Raw genomic sequence first — 23,530 nt, 5'->3', positions numbered from 1 at the left:
ATCTTTTACATTTCTAATTAAAAGAGATAAAGAGAGAGGGAGTCATCAATCCCACAGTGATTTCCCAGTTAAGGTTTTAGAGGGGGCTGTAAACTAGGCAGCCCGGCATCATTGATTTTATAATTAGCTATCGTCACCCCAGACTTAAGATGGAGGGAGTGTGGTCGAGGGGTAGGAAGAGAGCTTAAAAGGGGGAGAGAGGGAAAGTGCTGGAGGGGTGAGGAGGGTATAGGATGAAGATGATGGGGTGGTGGTGGTGGTGGTCAGCCCCTGAGGGGACTGCTGCAGAAGGTATAGGATGAAGATGATGGGGGGTGGTGGTCAGCCCCTGAGGGGACTGCAGGAGAGTCAAAGGTGAGTGTGGGGAGAGAAAAATCCAGAATGAGATATGTATCTGAAACAGGCAATGAGCCAAAAGGGAATGGGCTATATAGATGTGGGGAAAGAAATGGCACAGTTAATTGCCAGTGAAATGTCATGAGAGGATCAAAATATTACTATGATCTTTGGCCAAAAAAAGACACATTAGACTCAATAATGGATACATAAACCGTTTTATTATAGAGAACCCGCCCCGCCCAAACCCCTTTTACATGACTAATATGAAAATACATGGATGTAGGATAACCTTCACAAACAAAACTTCAAAACAAGCCAAAACCACTGGAGTTTTATTGCAATGTGAAAAATGGTCCTGTCAAGGAGCACTCATACTGGAGCTCTCAGTGGAACAACAGAAATAATCCTTTCCTCAAGACATCAAAGCAAATTACAACAACCACAAATATGAGGATGGAGAGAGAAATGTGTCGTGTGCTAACTTCTGGGTACAAATACCAGGTTCCTCCAAAACATTCCCACTTCTAGATGAACCAACATCTACTGCTAGACCAGCCACACCTTTAGCCACACAGGGTGAAGGAGAGGTTATAAAGACAGTTACTACAAAACCTGCTGGGAAAAAAATCCTCAATGATCTAATATTCCTGTCCCTGCTGAGGTTGCCCAAGTAAAATTCATTCATAAACTTTAAAATCCACATGCTGGTATTAGACCCTTTCATTAGCACCGATATCTCGCAACGATATAACTCCAAATTTGAAACGTTAAGAGTCAAAGTGACTATTTTCAAGCAGAAAAAAAAAGTTTATATAAAATACAGGTAAACAACAGCACACAATATGGTAATGATTGTGATAAAGGCGAAAGGACACAACTGACATAAGCAACCGTATATCAACTTTTCATCTAAAAACTCTTCTATAGTAAAAAGTGGGTGCAAATACAGCAGATATATAAATCAAGCTTCAAAGTGTCGAGCAAATTCTTAGCCAAACGTTTTTAATCGTCATTTATCACACGTTGCGCAAACATTAGCCGGAAAACTGATTTCAAACTAAACCTGAATATAGTTTCATTGCGGTATAACTCAAGTTAATTATAAATAGAAAATCATGAAAAATGCATATAGTATTGATTCAAAGGTAGGCAGCGATATTTTTCAGGCAGTAAATTGCCTGGAAATAGGCTGGGGGGAAATATCAACACCACGTCATGATGTCAGGATCATGAGTCATGATGCCATGATGTCAGGATCATGATGTCATGTTGTCAGGATCATGATGTCATGATGTCAGGATCTATAGATAAAATTAGACTCTTATTCCATTATTCTAGGCACAAATTTAGAACTGCATTAATGTGAAGGAGAGCGAGTCCCTGTACATGACAAACTGTAATAAGGGACAATGCTAAATATCCAAAAGACCAGTAAGTAAATTAGCGTTTCATTTCAATCTTCTGTAAGATAAGATCAATAACACGTAAATATTGCAGTTGACCTATAGTTAAAAGCATATGAGAGCAATAGCTTTATAATATACGGTTACTGAAGTAGCAAGTTGCATCTAGCATCTATCTTAGTAAACCTTCAACATCATCTGATCACTTTTCCTTCAACTTCATGTCCATCTTACAACGCTTCTCCATCCGCTCCTTACCTGCATATCGGTATAACAACAAACGATAGCTAACGCGTAACAGAAAGTGCATATCAAAATCTCAGTTCTGAAGAAAAGGAGGAGAAACATAACGTTATAGGCCTACATTACTGCATTATAAGTCTAACTTAATGTCGTGTCATCGCTTTACGGTCTCATCAACCGTGTTCAAAGCTGCTATGGAGGATTTAATGTTCGACGAGAGTTTTGCCATGATTTCCCGCGGAGACGGGCCCGCACAAAACATCATCATTACAGTGCCTGTCATGACTCCTAATCACAATTGTCATAAAAACGACATAACAGCCGTCGTAAAGCTCTCGACATAGCAATGATTCAACAGAAATCATTCTGCGGGAGCGTGTGAACTTTCAAACAGCCCGTACTTAAAAGTCCGCCCGTTTCCAACTGTGCAACAGTCTTATGTCAGTCATAAACATGGTGTTGACCTGTCACCACCAGCATTCTGTCCTCCCTAATAATAACACAACATCTAGGGAACGACAACAAAACAAGTGGAGAAGGGATAAACCGAGGATCACAGGAGATACAATGTAAATTGCATATTAACATGTTTTGTCAGTGTAGTGTGCGAGTTGTACTGTATACTGTGCTTGTTAGTGATTGTAACGTGGAAACCGCATCGACTCTTCCACGTCTTCTCCTCATGACCAAGCCGTGACCTGCTACTGCATGCGGGGCTGGACGTCCACCGGGTTACCATAGAGAGGTGTCGGCCAGATCACTGGAGGAAGACAGAGAGCAGAAATGTGGGTGTGCGCGCAACAACTGAAGAAGAAACACACTCTGGTAGAGAGAGGGTTGAGGATGAAAGAGCGGGTGAGTGGGAGAGCGAGAGCTTTAATGACGCTGAAAATTGGCCCGTGACTGCGCTACACCCCTCAGCTAAATCACTGCTACAGCTCGCTGTCAACTTATCTTTCCCCTTGTCCTCCCATCTCGGCCCCTCCCACGCCCCGGCTCCGTCTCGCACAGCTCTCCCCCCCACCGCCTCACCCCGCCTCAACTTCTTTTACGACCGCACATTCAAAACTTCCATCTTCCAGCCATACTCGCCCTGTCGCCCGTAAATAACGCCTCGCATGTGTCTGTGTGTGCGTTAGCGAGCGTCGGGGGCTCGTTGTGGGTATGCGTGAAGCCTGTGTTGGGTCTATACCTGAGGACGGCGTCCGTGTGCTCGGGCAGCAAAAGTGCCGTTTCCTCCCCGGAGCCGTGCCTTCCGCGTGGAAGCAGATCCGATTCCTCCTCCTAAACACGGGGAAACGGGAACACGCAAAAATACGCTCACACACGGGGTCGGGGACGGAAATATATCCATTTCAAATACAAAATATGAGTAACTGTATTCCGTTACAGTTACAGTTCAAATTGGTGGTATTCTGAGTAAGGTTAGTGTCTTTAAAAATACATGACTTGAAGGAATTACTTTGTTTGTTTTTGTTTTATTTGCGCTAAAATTCATAAACGGATTTAAAAATGTGCAACAAGCTGAGCTCTTGGGCGTCCCCCTGGTGGCCGGTTGGCCCGGTCAGTAATCCATCCATGTACTGTAGGCCTAAAACAAGTGTTAACTACATTCCCAGTGACCCAGACAAATGGGCTCACCAAGAGATTTTGTATTCCAAAAGTAATCCAAAGTCAATTGAGTGATTGATCTAATGGAAAACGTTACAAATGACATTTGAGGGCATGTATTCAGTAATCTGTAGTGGAATACGTTGGAAAAGTAACCCTCCCAACACTGCTCACACACATCTTTCTGAAGGCCATTACAGTTTAATAAGTAGCGGCCTAATTGCTTTGAGCCGATAATGTCTGTATGAAATGATCCAGGGCCGGTTGTAGAACCGGCTATCAGCACGAAGACATAGCTCATTTTCACTATCGCATATAATAATTACACCCGGTGATGATGACGCCGAATGGCTGCGATAGCGTTGCCTTACCGAGTCGGAGCTGTGTGCGAGCGTGTCGCCGCCGGCCTGGTGCGGCGAGCAGAAGGACGCGGGCTGGTTGATGACCACGAGGCCTCGCGGGGAGGTGGGAGGAGGAGGAGGAGTGCTGAGGAGCAGGGAGTCAGGCGGGCCGTCGCACAGGCTGTAGTGACCCAGAGGTCTGGAGGGCCGAAGCGGCTGCAACGCCTCCGGGTTCTCGTCCTCCGAGTCGGACAACGGGCTGTCGGGGCGCCCTGCCAAACACGAGCAACGACAAAAGAGAGACGTTTTCACGACTACTGAGTTTTAGTAGTCATCATTGATCACTCCCAAAAAAGTAGTGGATTAGTGACAAGGAAGATGTATCGTGTTTTTTTCACCCAATAAAAATGATCGATTGTTGTCGAAAAAGGTCTCAAAAACAGCCGGTAAAGGGTTAACTAATGTAGGCGGGACCAACCTGGAGGTATGTGAAATAGCGGAGTCCTGATTGGCTCTGACAAGTCTTTCCATCTCTAAATACCTTAAATTCTGTTTATTTAACAAGGCAGAGAATGATTGTTCAAACAGATCTATGTTCAATTCATCTTCCTTTCTTTCGTTTATTCCTAGAACCACAGATGAACGATTAGTCAACTAATGTCAGTGTCGACTAGTGGTTTTGAGAGTTGACTAGTCTGTGAAAGCCCTAGACAGTTCTCTTCAGAGCACAGCTTGACTCACTCGCCCATAACCCAGGTGGGCTTGAACCTTCTCCAGTGTTGCTCCTGAACTGAATGATAGCTCACAGTTTTATTAGGAACATGTGTAGGAACATAGATTAATGTGTGACTCCAATCACCTGTAGAGGCAATTGGGGCAGTGCTCCACTTGGCAGTGGCCACTGTTCCCATCTTCTGCTCCAGCTGACACATGTACTCCATCAACTCCTGTAGTGGAAAACACAGCTGTCAGATCACACACACGGGGGCACACGCACGCACACACACACACACGGACACGGACACACACGCACACGCACACACACACACACACACACACACACACACACACACACACACACACACACACTTTGATCATGGCCGCAGCAGCCATGACCCTCATAGCCCTCATAACGTCCTCTTCCCTGAAGGCAAAACGCAGACAATATAGATGTATAAATAAAACATTTGATAATTTATAAATATCATTACTACTGTTCACTACACAATAAAATATCTTGGTTTGATTTACATCCTCTCGCGGTATGCCTGTTAGAATACCCCCACTGGTTTCGGTGTGTTAAAATGCAATGCTATATTCTGTTGTTAAAACATAGATGATCTCATATGCTGGAGGTTAGTTGGCAACTTTGGTGATGGTTGTGGCCGGAAAGAACCCAAGAAGAGCAGGAACATCAAGGGCAGGGGCACTCAAAACTCTAAGCCCAATCAGGAAGTTCATTTATTATTCCAATAACGGTAGAATGCAGTTTGAACGTTGGAAGATTGGCTATGCATAACTTAAATACATGTATACACAAATATACACAAATACAAAAATGAACACATATGGAGGGAGTCTTGATAGTGTAAAACAATGGAAAAATAAATAAATAAATAAATAATAAAAAAAGGCAATATAGACTAATAAAAATCACACCCAGGTGTGGCAAGAAGCGGTGCAGTTTTGTGCATGTCCGACCCGTGTGTACGTCCGTGCGCGCGCCCATCCGTGCTGTGTGTGCATGTGTCTGTGTGTGTGTGCGTGCGTGCATTACCGGCTTGTGCGTGTTTCGAGCCGCTCTCTCCATAGCTTGCCAAAGTCTCGCCAATGAGGAAATGAATTCATTTTAATTTCCAGACGTATCTTAAACTGTGGATGCGCCGGTGAGTGTGCGGGAATACATCATGCGTGTGACTGTGTGTGCATTACCAATGAAACGCTATCGTCCTCCATTCCTCGAGACGAGACTTTACTCTCTCTCTCTATATATATATATAATCGATGTCAAAAACTCTTATATCATTCCCTTATTTTCTTGGCAAAGTTTCTCTCAAAGCAGTTAGTAAAGTAGTTTCTCCCTGGCTGTGACTGGACGGACAACAAGTGTTTCTGACCTGCTTCTCAGCGAGCAGCTGCTCCTTCTCTTTTTGGGCGACCCTCAGACTGGCCTTCAGCTCCTGGAGCTCCCTGCGGGTTTCACTCAACTGGACCTGCAGGCCAGGTGCCAGAGAACAATGCTTTCAGAACCAGGTCATTCCTTCTCAAAGAAACACGGTATGTGCACCTACCTACCATCTCAGCTTCCTCTGAAAGGGTTCCTGTGGTTAAAAACCAATAAGACTTTATTTAACATGATCTCGTCTGTCTTCAATTCCAGCACATCATCCTCCAATCCTCAGAAATGGTTACAGTCACATGATATAATGAAATATAAGGTTAACAACTTCACTGACTCATTCATTTGGATGGCGGAGGAAATAGGGTCACCATATTCAATGATCATACATCACATATGGAGAAGCAATGTTCCAGGGTCCAGATTAATGCTTTTGATCAAACACAGACAACTGATGTTGTACAGTGGTCATTTGAGTGGGATTGGGGTGGGTTTTGGGGGAGGGTCTGTGGCTGGACTCTGACCATTTATGTGGATTCCTCATGTCTTAATCGTTATTAGGAAGAGATTTGGTACAAATAATTTAATAGGTACAAAATGATATATGAATCCCACCAAATTAAACTTTATAGTTTGGATGCAGTCAAATAGTTTCATTTTTCACTCTTCACCAAGGATGATCACGCATCCACCCATCAAGTTAAATTACATGGTACTGGATATATTGTAGCAAATTCAAATATGCTTTTGACTTAATTGCCCTCTATGCAAAGAAATACTGCACTGCAGTAGTCTATGGAGGAGCGTCACTCTTACCCGGTTGCAGTCTTTTTCTCTTCCAAGCTCCACTTCCACCTTCTCTCTCTCCATCCTCTCCTCCTGCAGCCTCTCCTCCATCCTCTGCATCTCCGTGTTTAGTGTCTCCAGACGATCGCGGTCCTTCTGCCGTGGGAACACGCACATGCTAAATATATTCCATATTCCCTTCAGTCAGCCAGGTCAATGTCATGTGCACACAATTGGTTTTGCGCTGCACACAAAAAACTGCTCTTCCACATCGTAGCTAACAGATTAGCATGGTGTGTTAATCTGTGGGAAGTGTGGGAACATTTCATCTTCAAAGCGTCAAATGTTGAGTAGAAAAATAAATAAGGGCTTGCATATACATAACTCACAGAGACTGAGACAGCGAGGGGTCGTAGGGCAAAGCTATTCACAGCATTACCTCTTGCACCTTCCTAAAGTTACACGTGCCATTTCCATTAGCTCAGGGGTTTTCAAAGTCTGAGACTGTGGGCCTCTCCTCAGACAAAGATTGGGGAAAAAGAGCCCCCATCGCTCAATTCCTGGATGCCTATGGGATCATGATTATGTTATTTGATCCCATAGACACTCAACAATTGAGCCAAGATAGTCTGATATTACTGTTTGATATACTTCAGAATACACCAAATACACATAAAGGTCTGTCTGAAGGCATTTATTTGTTTATGACTCTGGGAAAGTCGAGAAAACTGTCAAATCCCCCAAAACTACTATATCTCTTTAACCAAATCACACACATTAGGCTATTCTATGAGATCTCCTTTTAATAACCAATGTACTATTTTTTCACTTCCATTCACTGAGCCTCCCCTGAAACTGCCCCCCCCCCCCCCCTCTCCCCCTAGGGAGGCCGGCCTCCCACTTTGAAAACCTCTGCCTACTCATTTGGAGTGCACGTCACAGGGCTAGTTGCGCACGCATCGCGGTAACGGAAACTGTGAGGAAGCTAGTGAAGCCGAAACGAGAGAGATCCCCGGGATATGGGGAAAAGACGACTTGTGCCGTAGAGATGCTGGACTTTCCCCACTAGGAATTATGACGATGTCCGGCACTGCACCTTTGGCAATGTAGTTGGATCCTAGACCCATCCTGACAGTGAGTACGGGTCAGGAAACCTCACCCCAGTGAAAGAGTTCGTTTATTTGTGTAAGATAACGGTATGTTGCTGGCAAAGCTTTAAAATACGTGGAGGAGGCGTCCGGATCTTCCATATTTTTACGACAGCTGAACTGCTAGCTGTCACTTTCTACAACCAGTACAGCTCTGCCCACAAAATACGTAATCACTGTTTACAAACATAAAAAGGGTCAATTAGCTCATCTTTAGGATCAATTCTCCACTTTTCAAGGCAGGAATACAAGTTAAATTGCCATTTCAGTTGACAGGCTATATGCAGGAATCCTGAAGTTAAATTCAACACCTTTTAAGACCTTTTAAATATATTTTAAGAGCTCAACGCCACTTTCATCACATCAGAGATAGGGGTGTAAAGTTTCATCACGATACGATATGATGTAGATTCTTTGGACAATGATACAATATGTGCTGCTATGACAAAGTCTGCCACGATACCATATCGATTCAATTCAGGGGTCTGCGATCGATATGAGGCGATATATGCTCAATTAACACAATGAGCACAATAGCTACAAATTGAATACCTCTCAAATGGCAATTAGGGCTTTGTAATACTCTTTAAGGGCCTTAATTTTCCCTAAATTGATTTATCAACTTTTAATACTTTTCAAGAGCCTGCGGATACCCTGCAGTGACCATGTGTATTGTAGCAATGCAGTAGTACCTCAGCAGTGTGGTGCAGAGTCTGTCTCTCCTGGGCCCACTGCGCTCTGCCTTCTCTCAGGGCCAGACTGGAGTCTGCCAGCTGCAGGGTGAGCTGTGCGGCCTGCAGGCGAGCCTGATGCAGTTGCGCCTGTGCGTGGTCCCTGTGGGCCACCATCACACTCAGATCCCCCTTCAAGCCCTCCGCAGTACGCTCACTAGCCACCAGGCGCTCCCGCAGGCCCCGCATCTCCTTCTGGGCTGCCTCACCCTCCATCTGAGCAGAAATCAACAAAGGAGGCTGTTATTGGGTACAGTATACAATTTCTAATCTCCTTTATTAAAAAAAAAGTTTAATTCGAAAATGTAAAATTATACATTTTGTTTTATAGCAGTTTTAGCATGAGCTTGGACTGTATTGCAGTGGATTTTATGAATTTGTGTATTTTTGTCATGGATGTGCAAAAAAAACAAAACCGTTGATCGTCACAATGTCTATGATATCACTGATGATGTCACAATGTCTATGACATCACTGATGATGTCATTGATCGTCACAATGTCTATGATATCACTGATGATGTCACAATGTCTATGACATCACTGATGATGTCATAGAATTGTGGATGCCGATTGGGGAGTGTCGGTCGGAATACGCCCTATTGTCACTCAAGCAACTGTGATGTCATCACTGCTGTCACCAGTGATGCCTTATTATAGGCGTTTACTACTCTAAACAGTTGACAGCTCAACATGGCCGCGGGATGCAAGGGCCTGGCCGGGGAGGAGAAGGCAGTGAGCTTGGAGACAGAGAGTGACGTGAACAGTTGGCTGAAGTACATCAGCCTGGCGGTGCTGGTGCTACAGAACACCTCGCTCATCCTCAGCGTGAGATACGTGCGCACGCTGCCCGGCGACCTCTTCTTCCTCACCTCCGCCGTCGTCACGGGCGAGGTCCTGAAGGTCGTGACCTGCCTGCTCGTCATCACGCTGCAGAGGAGATGCGACGTGAGGGAGACGGCCTCCTTCCTCGTGGACTCCGTATTGTTTCAGTACAGAGACACGTTGAAGATGGCCGTGCCGTCTCTCCTCTACACTCTGCAGAACAACCTGCTGTATGTCGCCATCTCCAACCTGCCTGCTGCCACCTTCCAGGTCACGTACCAGCTGAGGATCCTGACCACAGCGTTGTTCAGTGTGTTGATGTTGAGGAAGACTCTGTCCAGAGTTCAGTGGGCGTCTCTGCTGCTGCTGTGTGCCGGTGTGGCTGTGGTCCAGATGCAGCAGCAGGAGGGGGAGTCTTCATTTGATGCAGATCAACACACAGTGTCTTCTTCAAAGTCTGGGGAAGGCGGGAACAAGGAGGCGTCGGTGCTGCACAGCTCCAGCCAGAGCTACTCGGTGGGGCTGGTTGCCGTGGCGATCAGCTGCCTGTCGTCGGGCTTCGCCGGCGTTTACTTTGAGCAGATCCTAAAGGGAGGCTCAACCTCTGTGTGGGTGAGGAATTTGCAGCTGGCCATCTTTGGCACGGTGCTGGGCGGGCTCGCCCTGTGGTGGAACGACGGGCCGGCCGTGGCCGAGCGCGGCTTCCTGTTTGGCTACACGCCCATGGTGTGGTGCGTCATCTTCAACCGGGCGCTCGGCGGCCTCCTGGTGGCCATGGTGGTGAAGTACGCCGACAACATCCTGAAGGGCTTCGCCTGCTCCGTCTCCATCGTCGTGTCCACGGTCACGTCCGTCTACCTGTTTCGCTTCCAGGTCGACCTTGTATTTATGGCGGGGGCGGGGCTTGTGATCGGCGCCGTCTGCATGTACAGCCTGCCCCCTGTTGTCTTTCGTCGCCACGGCAGCAAGACAGACGGAGGAGAGGGGATGGAGGCAGTCAGGGTGAAATGAGCAAGGGCGTAACTTTGGTTTGAGAAAGTGGGCGGGACACAATAACCCTGACCTTTTTGTTCTTTCTCCTGTTCTTTTACCTTGTGTTTTTGTATTTGAATGATTGCCTGTCATGTCATGTGTTTCTGTCTTGGACCCCAGGAAGACGAGCTGTCATCCAGGCAGCAGCTAATCTGGATCATTTTTAATAAACAAATGAAACACATTTGGGCTCAATTGGGCTCCTTGAATCCACAATAGTCTCAGCTTTACAGTCATAGCAAATTCATGCAATTCCAAGACTGTTTAGGGTCTCCAGAAATGCAGAAATATTCAAATACAATAGGCAAAAATAAGACATGTATACTTCATGCAAAAACTGCATTTGCAAAACATACGTTTTTGTTTTTGCATGAGATTAGCATAAAGTGGGGCTCTCTGTAAAGAGGAGACTCGTGACCCATAGAACCTATTCTCATTCAGATATCTTGGGGTGAGAGGTCAAGGGTCCCCTTTGAAAATGGCCATGCCGTTTTTCCCTCGCCAAAATGTAGCTTACATTTGGAGCATTATTTCGCTCCCTTCCCGACAAGCTAGCATGACATGGTTGGTACCAATGGATGCCTTAGGTCTTCTAGTTTCATATGCTATTATTCATTTAAATCTAGGTTTAAAAAGGAGCCTGCTACAGCCTCTGAAAGACAGTCATGTCGGCTCATGTCCACAATTTTTGCCGGGAAAAAGGGGGGGGGGGACAATATCTGGATTTGGAAAAGGGGGGGCTGTCTCTATGGAGATTTTGCCTGTGTCTGTGTGTGTGTGTCTGTGTGTGTGCTCATTCACAGTGATAAGCCTTTACTAAACTGCTGTGGACGCTCTCTGTTAGCACTATAGAATTATTGATAGCCGTTCTCTCTCAAGTGTGTGCGTGAGAGAGAGAGAGAGAGGGGCTCCTTGGTTTACGCCCCCAGGTCCAGAAGTGGTGGAAACAGCTCCAGGCTAGGGTTAGGGAGAGTGAAACAAAGGAATCTGATTGGCTGTTGGCAGAATTCGAATTAAGGAGAGGGAAACAAAGGAATCTGATTTGCTGTTGACAGAATTCGAATTAAAGAGAGAGTGAAAGGGCCAGCCCGGCCGACCGATACCACGCCACGCCCCACCCCACACACACAGACTCGGCATAGCACCACCTACTGGCAAACACAAAAAGCGGTTTATCTCGAGAACCGTTTGTCCGATCAACTTAAAACTTGGGGGGTGCGCTTAGGGCATGGCTTGTCTGCCATGATGTCTGCCGACGTCCATGAACGGAGTTATAGTGGCCAGAGCCATAGAGAGAGAGGGAGCTCCAGAAAACCGCTCTTGATAATCAAAGGAGTAATTTTTTTCTAGCATAAAATTTCTAGCATACAGAAAATCAGCGTGCTCGCTCACTGCTGCAGAGGGGTCCGTTTGTATTTCGCTCTTAAGTTTCACGTCGTCACTAGATGGAGAAGTGCCCATACTGAAGATAATCTGATTCTTTCCTTAGTTTATACTGTATTGGCAACAGCCAAAGCAGCCCATTTATCGTTAGGCACAGCCATTACGCACCGCTCTATATTGCGAGCCATAATAGCCTATTGATTGATCACATGAGTAGCTCTAATATACGATCTGCTGTGCGTCGTTTTTATTCCCACATCACTGTACGATTTGGGTCGCAATATCTAAACCCATTCACTCACACTAAAATGAAATAGAAACATACTTGTAGAAAACTAGTAAAACAAATAGACCTCATAAAAGAAAAGATTAAGTTCCAAATAAAATGTCATCCAAATTTCCTCTTTGACGTTCTCCTTGCCACATTGCACTCAGCTCATATGCGCAGAGGTGCGCACATTGACAATAAACATGAACATGCCGTGTCTAGTTACAGCTACTGATATCGCGTCACATGATCTGTGTATTGAAGTTTATATTTTACCGCCATAGTGGCTCCCAGTAACGTGCGAAGATGCCTAGCGCAGCTTTAACTATCAGTCAACATCTTTAAAGCACAGACACGCCAAGGCGCTCGCCGATGTCTGGGCCGTCGGTGAGCGTCTGTCGGCCTCGTTTTGGCGCTGTGTCCCGCACAGTGGGCTCTCGTCGGCGGCTTTTTCAGCCGAATCGAACATGTTGGATCGGCGTCGGGCAGTCAGTGAGAACGCGCACAATACGTTCTTTTCATGTTTCAACTTCATCTCATCTGATCACGTGATCATTCCAAAACACAAACATTTATGTTGCCACGACGACGTGGCCTTTGGAAAAGCCTCTTGTATGACATCAGTCATTTAGTGCGGTTGCCAGTTTCTCCTCTTCCTTTCTTCTTCCTCAAAAGCAAAAGAGCAGGCAAGGGTCATTTGAGAAGCCAGCGCCTTTCTGCTCTTCATTCTCTGTGGTGAGGACGCGCTAGGAGCGCTCCTCTTTCAACGACCACACCTGGCGTTTCAGCGCTCTTGGCGGCCAGTGTTTTTGGGCAGAGCGCTCTGGGCGTCTCAAGCTGAAAAAAGTTGAACATTTGGAGGAAAAGCACGCTGCTCGTTAATGTCACTGCAAAAGGAGGCGGGGCTCCGCTCACAGGTATGTTAGACCGAGGTCTTAATTTGCATACACTGTGTGAGTCCCCTCACATGACTGAGCTGGGCCACGCAAACGGCAGGAAAAACAAAGCAAAAACAAAAACGCTCCGTGCGCCGTGTCGCTCTGGACATGAAATCCAAAGCATTCTGATTTGAAAAATACGTTTCCTGTGGACACAGTCACTAAAGGGGCGTTCACACCGACCTATTAAAGTTGGTCGCTGGCGTCGAGTTTACATACAAAGTCAATGCAAATGAGCGATTGAGCGTATATTCGCCTGGGAGAATAATCGATGGGCGTCCGAGCGGCAGAGACAGAGCGACAGGGAGAAAATACGCTCGTCGCTCAAGATGAAATATTCCAACTCGAGCGAAAATACGCTGGCATCAGTCGCTCGCTGTTCAATGCTGATTGGCTGCTGTGTGAGAGCGAGTCAAGGATCACTCTGGCTTGGAACAAACCGCTGGTTTATTGTGTGGCAACAAACCGCATTGACAGGCTGACAGCTGACATGAAGTGAAGTCTGTACTACCGGTATGCAGCTCGCATTAGGAGCACGCTGATAGGCTTAGCTTGTAAACAATGACGGTGGCTCGTAGTGGACAAACAGCATGACATTGCGTAACGTTATATCCCCCACATGTCCGTCATTTCGTGTGCCTGTTGATGAGCGATTTAAACAGAGCGACAGAGCGATTCCAAAGGGTTGACTTGAGCGACAGAGCGAAAAATAAATATCTCGGTGTGAACGCTCCTTAAGTGGTGAGTGAGTGGCGTGAAGATGTTAGGCAAACGCTGCTTTGTTTCCTGTATCTGGTTTGTATATCCAGTCTTACGTCTATCTGGCTTGTATATCCAGTCTTAGGTATATCTGGTTTGTATATCCAGTCTTAGGTATATCTGGTTTGTATATCCAGTCTTAGGTCTATCTGGTTTGTATATCCAGTCTTAGGTATATCTGGTTTGTATATCCAGTCTTAGGTCTATCTGGTTTGTATATCCAGTCTTAGGTCTATCTGGTTTGTATATCCAGTCTTAGGTCTATCTGGTTTGTATATCCAGTCTTAGATCTATCTGGTTTGTATATCCAGTCTTAGGTCTATCTGGTTTGTATATCCAGTCTGATACCCCGTTCAAGACAACTCGGACCGCCGGAAAAAATGGGTTCCGACCTGTAAAAAGTGAACTGAACGGTCGTCCAGGCCGGAATTACAGCTCGGAAATTCGGGGTATCATCCAGAGCTCCACTTTGTCCGAGTTGACGTCACAGCCACATCAAAATGGCGACTTGTACGGTTAATGGTAATCACAGAATTATTATAAAGACATTTGTTAACGTTTTACACACAAACATGTATGTCTTAATTATGTAATATGTGTTTGTGTCATCTGTGTTTCCCTCCGTGTGAAATTCAGCATTCAGCATGTTCGGTTAACATTGTTAGCTAGTAGGTAGCTACAATGCTAACAACAGGTTTCCCCCACCCCGAGCGGGAGGTGCAGCGTGAACATGAACGTTGTCATGAATGCGGTATTAGGTCTTACACAGGCGGTGTGTTCAAGTGCAACTTTTTGGCCCCGACAGTCGGCCTTCGTTGGCGCTAGCTAGTTCTTTGTCGTAGCCCTGGTGTGTCCCAGGCTTTAAAACTGAATCTCCATTCCTCCTTTTCACCCCTTTCCCCTCTAATTCCCAAACAGGTGTCTGACCTCTTTCCTGTGGGCAGTGGTGAGTTTCTGGGTGAGGGTTGTGATGGTGTTCTGAAGCTGCAAGGCACTGGTGTCTCTCTGGGCCAGGGAACTTCTGAGACCCTGGAACTCTTTAGACAGACTCCGGAGCTCGCCCTCCGTCTGTTCCAGCTTGGTCTGAGAGGAAAGAATGAGTGAACAAGATGGGAAAAGTTAGAGAAGATTTAGAAGGAAAAAAGATATATGGAGATATATACAGATCCTTTCCAAAAAATATGAATATCATGGAAATACCATGGATGACGGTGGGCTTCAGCGGATTGTCAAGCAAAGACGATTCAAAATTTTGACAGAGATTCGGAGGGACTGGACTGAGGCTGGAGTCAGTCATAACTGAGAAGTAACTGCTGATTTTCTTCACACTATTCTAATTTCTTGAAATACTGTTTTGGGGGTTTTCTGGAGCTGTAGGCCAAAATTATGAAAAATGAAACAAATAAAGCCTAGAAATATTTCACTTCGTTTGTAATGAATCTATAATCTATGAAAGTTTCACTTTTTGAAAGGAATTATGGAAAAAACTGTTTTCCATGATATTCTAATTTTTTTGAAAGGATATGGAGATACAGTACGGTATATGGAGATATACAGTATATATGGTTAAATGTATCAGGGATATGCCTTCATCTTAGACATAAGGTACCTGCAGGCTCTTTCTGTCGCTCTCCTCCTCTTTCCTCTGAGCTGCTGCCCTCTTAGCCCGTTCCTTCATCCTGCACACAGACTGGATTAGCAGAAGTCAACAGAAAGAGCAGCACCCATGTAAGAATAACGAATCAAAACGTCAAGAAATGACAATGTCAAACCTCTCCAACTCGGTCTCTCTCTCCACAGCTCTCAGTGTCAAGGTTTTGATGTCATCCTCCAGCTCTCTGATTCGCTGTTCGGTTGCCTCCCTTGCAGCCAATAAGGCGCTTCTCTCTCGGGCCAGGGACTCACCCGCATCCTGCACCTCCTAACAGACCAGAGGATTTTTAGGGCCCGAATTTTAGGATTAATAAGAAGAGTTTAATGTTCCGGCTCATAACAACAGAGACTAAGATACCCAGAAATGAAAATGTAAATTCACTTTTTGTTACTGTTATTTGGAATTCAGAGTATTAAAAATAACAGGATACAATTGGACCATAGGCTAATTAAACGATCCTCTCCCCCAACCATACTGTACCTTTTGCTTCCTCTCCATATCCTCCACCTCCTCTCGACTCTGCTGCAGCTCTTCCTGCAGCCTGGCGATGGCGCTCTCCAGCTCTTTGCGCCCTCTGTCCCAGGCGTCCTGCGCCCGCTTGTACTCGTCCCTCTCCCGGTCCTTCTGCCTGCTCGCTGCCTGCTGGACCCGCAGCAGCTCCGCCCGCTCCTGCAGACATTCCTGCAGGCGAGTCTGACGGAGACGGGAGGAGAGGCAGGCACACGGTGGAGGAATATATCATCGTGCTCTCATATTTTCTTTGTACCGGTAGTAAACAACAGTATTGATTTCCCAGCATATTTATTAACAGCGCTCATTCATTTTGCCAAATTGAATGGAGTCGCATAATAGACTCACTTGCTACCTGATCTCTTCAATCTTTTCTTTATTTGTTGTGCCCACCTGAAGTCCTCGCGGCTCCCAGACAATTGGAGATCTCTGTCTGCCTACCAATGTCTGGGAACTTGTCAAAAGCAGTCGTTTGAACAGCGGCAAAAACGGACACTAAAAACCTACGCTCCTTTTTGAGGTTACCGGAAATTATGCCCCCCCCCCCCATTAATTATCCTCCATAGTGAAACAAACTGGAGTTACAGCGAGTAACACAGAGAGAGCTTTTCAAAACTTTGAAAAAGGTTGTTGCCCTGAGCAACGTTACATTAATTTATTTGATTCCATTTTATCCGTCTACAAGCACACGACTTGCGATGCAGTTTTTTTTTACTCTCAAATTGTTTCCACCCAGTTTTAACAGTGAAAGTGTGAAGAAGGTTTTCAGTCTCTAGTTGAGTGCAAAGTGCATAGAGACTGAGAACTGAGTCTATGTATGCCCACCTGCAGCAGTTCGGCCCTGGGTACGACCAGCAGCATGTCTGTTCCTCCTTCCTCTCCATGGGGCCCCTCCTCCAGAGTGACCAGATCCTCCAGTGGCTTGGGGGCGCAGAAGGTGAAGCTGGAGCTGCGAGAGCACACTTCCCCTTTACCATCGATGTACACAAACTGATAGTCCTGGGAGCTGGACTTGGGCAGGTAGGAGGCTGGTGGGAAGGAGAGCAGAGTCCATATTGCTAGCATTCATTTGCAGAGCTGGGTAATGTAGTGTTATTATAGTTGTCCTATTTTCATTTGTACGCTGCCTTATCTTTGCCATTATGCTGTACATGGTTTCAAGCAAGAATGAAGGTGAGGGTAAGTATGTGCACCTATAGTTACATTTACCTACCTCTACATTTGGAAGAGCTCATCACATTTTTGCATGAATATAAAATAAATCTTATTGATATGACCAATAGTAATTTGGACAGTAAGGCCGTGTGTCCATCTAGCTCCTTTTCATCAGCTCCAGCATCTTTTTTCAGTTGTTTCCAATGAGGAGAGAGCATATGCGGGTGCACACGGACGTCTAGAGAAAGTGCGCTGCGCCCAGCGTCTATTTTCACAGCGCTCCGGCGTTTTTGTGCGCCGGCTCCCAGCGCTTCCAGCTCAAAATATTTTAACTTTTCAGAAAGACGCTGGTGTCGGGTGCTCCCTTTCTGGCAACTAATCATATTATGGAGAAACTATCACAACAGAGACAGAAATGCTCAATTGTGGGAGCACATTGGCTAGACACAATATTTCTGGTGAGAGTTTAGCTAAATCACTGTATGTGTGTTGTTAGCTAATGTTAGCTGTCAGCTATCAAGCTAGCTACCACACTGCACTAACGTCACTTTCAGACTGCTTCGTTGCATATTGTGCGCTGAGATCAGCGCTCCCCAGCGTACTTCTGGCGTTTAACTGTCAGAAAAAGAAGCTATATGGACACACGGCCTGAATAGTGATAGTCACGTCTAATTTAAATGCATTTTTGTTGTTGTTTTTAGAAAATAAAAACACGATTCTGATAAAGATGTCTTCTTCATCCTCCTCATCACACGCAGAAGTTCATAGATTAGCCTAATCTTTGGATGACTTACTCTCCTTCAAGTGAAGTCAAAGGCAAGATGGGAGATAGACAGGAGTGCAGATGACAAAACGACAAAGCGGTTACGAGCCGTATTGTAACCCATGACACCAGCTTGGGTCACATGACACCAGCTTAGGTCACATGACACCAGCTTAGGTCACAGCGTGTAGGCAACCTTCTCCTTTGATCACTACATCACTGGTGATGAGGAACCATCAGCGCTTTCTTTACACTTGTTTTGCTGCGCTTGGAGACTGACAGCGGCAATATGTTTAAGTAAGTGATCAATCAGTCTGGCAGAGGTCAATGCCACACCTGCTGCACGTGCATCAAGCCCCTCCCCCCTCCCAGTCAGGCTGATCAGCTGACGCTGACACAGGCAGGACAGTTAGACACGAGTGTCCACTGTATTCTCCGGGTCAGTAGCAGTAGCTTTGAGCCATTGTCTTCCTCATTCTCATTACTCAACCTGACCGCGCTTACTAAAGAAATTGATTGGAGCCACGACACGGACTGATTAAGATTCTCTGTGAGAAAAGAGAGCGAACAAGAGGGAACTTTGTCTATTTCAAAAGCAGTGTTCTTCTTCCTTTTTTCCCTCCGGTAGGAAATACTCTTTGTGATACAAATAACTCTTCACAATAAACCCTTCTCTACTCGATATACACCAGTCGCAAGCCTTCTCCACAACAGAGTAATTCAATTTGCGAAAAGATCAATCGTCAGCTGAAGGTTTTATGTGCAGACCTGAGCAGAGTACTTTTATGGATTTCAACTATGGGAAATAAAATACAATTACAAAGCGCGGGGTAGTACCCTGGAAGTGGACGCAGCAGTTGACATCTGTGCCCTCCTGGTAGTCGGCCGGGGCCAGTGCCCAAACGAACGTGTGGTAGTCCCTCACTGATGACCATCCCACCTGAGGAGGTTGACACACACACACACACACACACACACACACACACACACACACACACACACACACACACACACACACACACACACACACACACGCACTGTTGTGTTGCACTTGGACACATCACATACTGTACAAATGATTTATTTGATTTTGTGTTGTAGTCGAGTCTAGGGCTGACTCCAAATAATCGACGATTCGTTCGAAGGAGGCTGATTCGACTGCCAATCTTACAGTTGAAAAATGTGGATATGAATGAACCAAGGATCATTCCATTCCGGCTATATGGGGGTGATGAATGTCTGATTTTACTTAGAATTGTTTGGTTTCTCCCAATAGATTGTGATATATAGCCTATTTTGGTGTATAGTATACCGTAAAACCAAGTCCCAATTAAAAAACTAATCAAACAAGCTCATGCCAATGTAAGTTATAAGTTATCCTTTATTTATCCCCATGGGGAAATTCATCCTCTGCATTTGACCCATCCTCTACTAGGAACCTTCCTAGAACTAGGAGCAGTGGGCAGCCGCAGTGCAGCGCCCGGGACCAACTCCAGTTCTTTTGCAATTGCCTTGGTCAGGGGCACTGACAGGAGTATTAACCCTAACATACATGTCTTTGATGGTGGGAGGAAACCGGAGCACCCCGAAGGTAACCCACACGAACACGGGGAGAACATGCAGACTCCACACAGAAAGGAACCTGGGACGGACCGGGGTTTGAACCCCGGGACCTTCTTGCTGTGAGGCAACAGTGCTAACCACTGAGCCACCGTGCCGTCAGCCAATGGATTTTCTGATTGACAGATATTCTTATTAAAAAAAGCAAAAAAAGAATAGTAGAATATCCGTATTGAACAGTCAAATCTGATTGGACCGACAGAATTGTGAGTCAGGGACAGCCCTATAGTCGAGTCACTATATTTCGAGTCTGAGTAGAGTCTCCAGTCCAAGATGTTCCAGTCAAGAGTCCAAGTCACCAAAGAAGAGTCTGAGTCGAGTCCCCATTACCTGAGTTACTGAACATGAGCGTGAATCTGCATGTAGGTGGAACACACACGTGCCTGCCCTTGCATTGAATAATGTCACAATATGAATATAGCTATCAATATTGTATTGCATATTATTAGGGCCTATTACAAAAAAACTAACAAAAGTAACAACAACAAAAAAGGCTTTATCAATTAACAAATCTGAGTCCTCAACTTCCGAGTCTGTCTGAGTCATCAGTGGTCAAGTCCAAGTCCTGGACTCGAGTACTACAACCCTAGTGACAGTCATCAGGTTAACAATACATTCAGGTGTTCTCTCGTCATAGACACGTGGCCAATGGGTCAGCGTGGGGGAAATCCTCCCGTTTCCCCCCACGGACCCACCCACCCACCCACATGTTACCAGGGCCGTTTCTCAATACCAAGAATGCGTTCTTGTTCTTGTGTTCTTGGGGAGAACATTCTTGCTAGGCGTTCTTGGAAGAATGAACTTGCTAGGTCACAAGCACACATAAGTTGTACATACATAACGCTGTTGACATACCAGCGCAGAGGCCGCCTGCACGTACTACACAAATAAAAAACTCAGCTGATTTAGATGCAGCTAATTGTGCTCTGGAGCTTTTTTTGCCATTTTTCGCCAGAAATGTTCGTAAAATGGCACTTATTGAAACCTGCCACCCTGCTTGTAGGCATCAAAAGTCATCAGAAATTAATTTAGTGATGAAATAAAACTTTAAATTGTAAAAAAGTTCCCGGAGCTTCTCTGCTGCATTCTGCCTCCGCTTATGCCGAAATTAATGCTGGGATACGTGCCTTGCCAAGTTGACACAAGTCACCAACCAGAGCATCCTCGGTAAAGTGGGCGTGTCGAGAACACATCCGGGAATTTTAAGCGTTCTTGGCGAAATGTGAACTTTGCATTGGAACAGAACTTGGTCTGCGACTGATGATGTTTCACAGGGACACAAGAACACACAAGAACCCTTATTGAGAAACGGCCCTGGACTTGAGTACTACAACCCTAGTGACAGTCATCAGGTTGACAATACATTCAGGTGTTCAATGGGTCAGCGTGGGGGGAAATCCTCCCCTTTCCCCCCACGGACCCACGCACGCACCCCCACCCCCACGTCACCAGAAGTAACGTGCTCGACTGTATCTGTACCTTGAAGAGGCCAACCCAGTCGTTGCTGGCCCAGGTGTGCAGCGAGCTCAGAGTGTAGTGGCAATCAACTCTGCTCTGAGGGAAGTAGCTGCAGCCCACGTTCCTGAACTCCACCTGCCAAGCCGTTTCCATGGCAACGCTAAACAATGGCCGGCTCTTTTGCACCTATGGGAGACGAGACAAGACAGTAAACAAACTCATTTGGGGTCATTTTCCACAAAGCAAAGCGAACGCTGACAAGCATGATTAGAGGAGGTAATTGGGCGAGAGGTGAATGCTGAGAAAACACACAGAGAGAGAGAGAGAGCCGACGGGTCTGTGAATATCTCGTCAGTGTAAGAAGATATCCTGACTGAGCAGACACATGAGGAGAGGACATCCACAAGATCTAAACCTCAATGACAGTGGGGGCCTATAGCCAGCATGACATATTAGGCTGTCACTAGGACTATTCAAGTCATGTCACACTCACAAGCGTTCCCTATCGCACAGCGTCACGTGTAAGCGTGCGGCGTAGGCTGGTTGGAGTCTCCGTTATGGAGTGTAGGGCTCAAGTTGCATAGCTACAAACACTCTCCATGAATTCTAAGGCGTTCTGGCCTGCACTTATCCACACTGCTTGGGGACACTGTGACCTACAGAAAACATGATTAATTAATTTGCTACTGTGCGAGATATTCACTCTTTTTACAGATCCCATGTGTCTGAAAATCTGTTAATAATGCAATGACGTTGAAGAAATAGGCAAACTGTCCATTTAATAACATGTTATGCTTCAGCTATTATGTACAGCTAAACATTCTATATGCATTCTATACCCCCCTCCACCACATACACGCACACACAGCATAACAATAACAAAACAAATAGTTAAGTCACCTTATTGTTTACTTGATATATTTGTTTAATCCCCTACAGTCAATCATTTGCATCTAATAGGGACTCATAGTTTTGCAGTGATAGTTCGTCTATACTATATTTAGTCTATACAGAAGCTGTCAAAGTACAGATAGGCTAGTATGTGTTGAGAATGTCAGAGGGTTCACGTTACAGCATGAGAGGCTTGAGGCCCAACAGTAGCACATGTTGAGAAAAGACAGTGTGCCATGCGCGACGAGTCACGACCACACGTTGATGCAAGCTTCTAAAAGCAAACATCTCAACAACAAAGGCACCATCGGCAAGTTTGTGGCTATTTAAATAGGTAAAATAAGCGATTAGTCAAAGTGCAGCTGCATCTACGTCAGAGAAGACAATTACGTGCTTTGTTGATTGCAGACGACATCTGCGCAGATATCTCGGATAAGTCGCTCACCTTGTAGTCTTCGCTTCTCTGTAAACGTCCTAAACGAGCGGTGACTATCAGATGTTGTCGTCACAGTCCATGAGAAAACATCAAAACAACGAGACAAATTCAAAGATGAATCTCCTCCTCGGGCTCAGCTGTGCCACTAACCCGAAACAATAACACAAACCAAAGCACAACACACAAGCGTGACAGCTTCGGGACCACGGCATTGTGGGAGATGTGGTTCCAAGGTGGGTAAAATTACCGTCAAATCCAGCGATTTAAACTACAAGCCCCAAGCACAAAGGAGAACGCCAGAGGTCGCGTTAAATGTAATACGATGCCGCTCCTTACGTTGTTTTTCTAATCGCTTTTCAACACACCGGGCCCTATTGGTTATACAACTGTAACGCGAGGACTGACCAATGGCGAAACAGGACCTCATTTGCGATGAGAAAACCAACCAACCAGTTAGTGGCGCTGTTGCGAAATGGATGTGCCATGAGGATGCACATTTTGTTTGAACCGTGTAGCCTACTACTAACCGTGGTTTTCCCCCTCATTTGAAACTGTTCGGTTGATATAGGAACTTATGCTAAGTTGCTAAGTTGCTCTATTCGTCTGCACGTCAACAAGCAGGTGAGGGTGAAGGTAGGAGTTGAGCGCCACGTTTGGCATAATAATGCAAATACTCTGCATCGACTGTGGCCCGTACACATCCATTTAACACATTTAACCATTTTCCCCTCGAGGCTCCAGCTATAGTGCCTATTAATTTTGCCTGCCTCCAGTATATAAGGAGTGTAGGCTAATGAGTTGACAATTCAGTCTGATATCCGGTTATTCATCAATTAGCCTACCTAGTCGCTGAATGACAGTTTGGCATGTGGTGGTTTGAGCGACTACCCAGTTCTGCGAAGGGGCCTTTTACAATTCTCCCAAATAATGAAGCTGCGGTGCTGGCCGCCAGATGGCAGTATACCATCTTGAAGCAAGCCAGACCCTTGTTTTATTGCAATGAAGTTGTCACGTAGGCTGCCTGCAGACCTACTCAATGGCCTACACACAAAGCCAGACGCCACCAAAAGAAATGTGCCATTTTTGCCTCTTTAGACTGTCCTATAGCATATTGAAGC

At 45.7% G+C, this 23,530-nt stretch overlaps 1 protein-coding gene and 1 pseudogene across 6 annotated transcripts; one reads left to right on the top strand and one right to left on the bottom strand.

The window, feature by feature from the left end:
• Nucleotides 1–600: 600 nt before the first annotated feature.
• On the bottom strand, nt 601–22,555 carry calcoco1a (calcium binding and coiled-coil domain 1a). Of its 5 annotated transcripts, none has more exons than XM_083641883.1 (15): nt 22,422–22,555; nt 21,107–21,271; nt 18,845–18,947; nt 16,915–17,117; nt 16,060–16,272; nt 15,698–15,846; nt 15,535–15,604; nt 14,853–15,008; nt 8,683–8,937; nt 6,873–6,998; nt 6,055–6,150; nt 4,797–4,884; nt 3,968–4,209; nt 3,178–3,269; nt 601–2,745 (listed from the first exon to the last, which is right to left on the bottom strand). In XM_083641883.1, exons 2-15 carry the CDS (start codon nt 21,236–21,238, stop codon nt 2,718–2,720), a joined length of 1,953 nt encoding a protein of 650 aa, XP_083498009.1. In that variant the 5' UTR covers nt 21,239–21,271; nt 22,422–22,555; the 3' UTR covers nt 601–2,717. The 5 variants fall into 5 exon arrangements, with proteins under 5 accessions (XP_083498009.1, XP_083498012.1, XP_083498010.1 ...); XM_083641886.1 differs by having other exon boundaries at nt 6,873–6,995; XM_083641884.1 differs by having other exon boundaries at nt 22,367–22,493.
• LOC310781582 (UDP-galactose translocator pseudogene) lies at nt 9,414–10,556 on the top strand (annotated as a pseudogene). The gene has a single exon. The product of its transcript is annotated as a UDP-galactose translocator pseudogene (transcript).
• Nucleotides 22,556–23,530: the final 975 nt, after the last annotated feature.

The sequence above is a fragment of the Poromitra crassiceps genome (assembly GCF_964638095.1).
Source record: "Poromitra crassiceps genome assembly, chromosome: 8".
NCBI lineage: Eukaryota > Metazoa > Chordata > Actinopteri > Beryciformes > Melamphaidae > Poromitra > Poromitra crassiceps.
The sequence above is the reverse complement of the archived record's forward strand: the minus strand, read 5'-3'. Positions and strand labels throughout refer to the sequence as shown.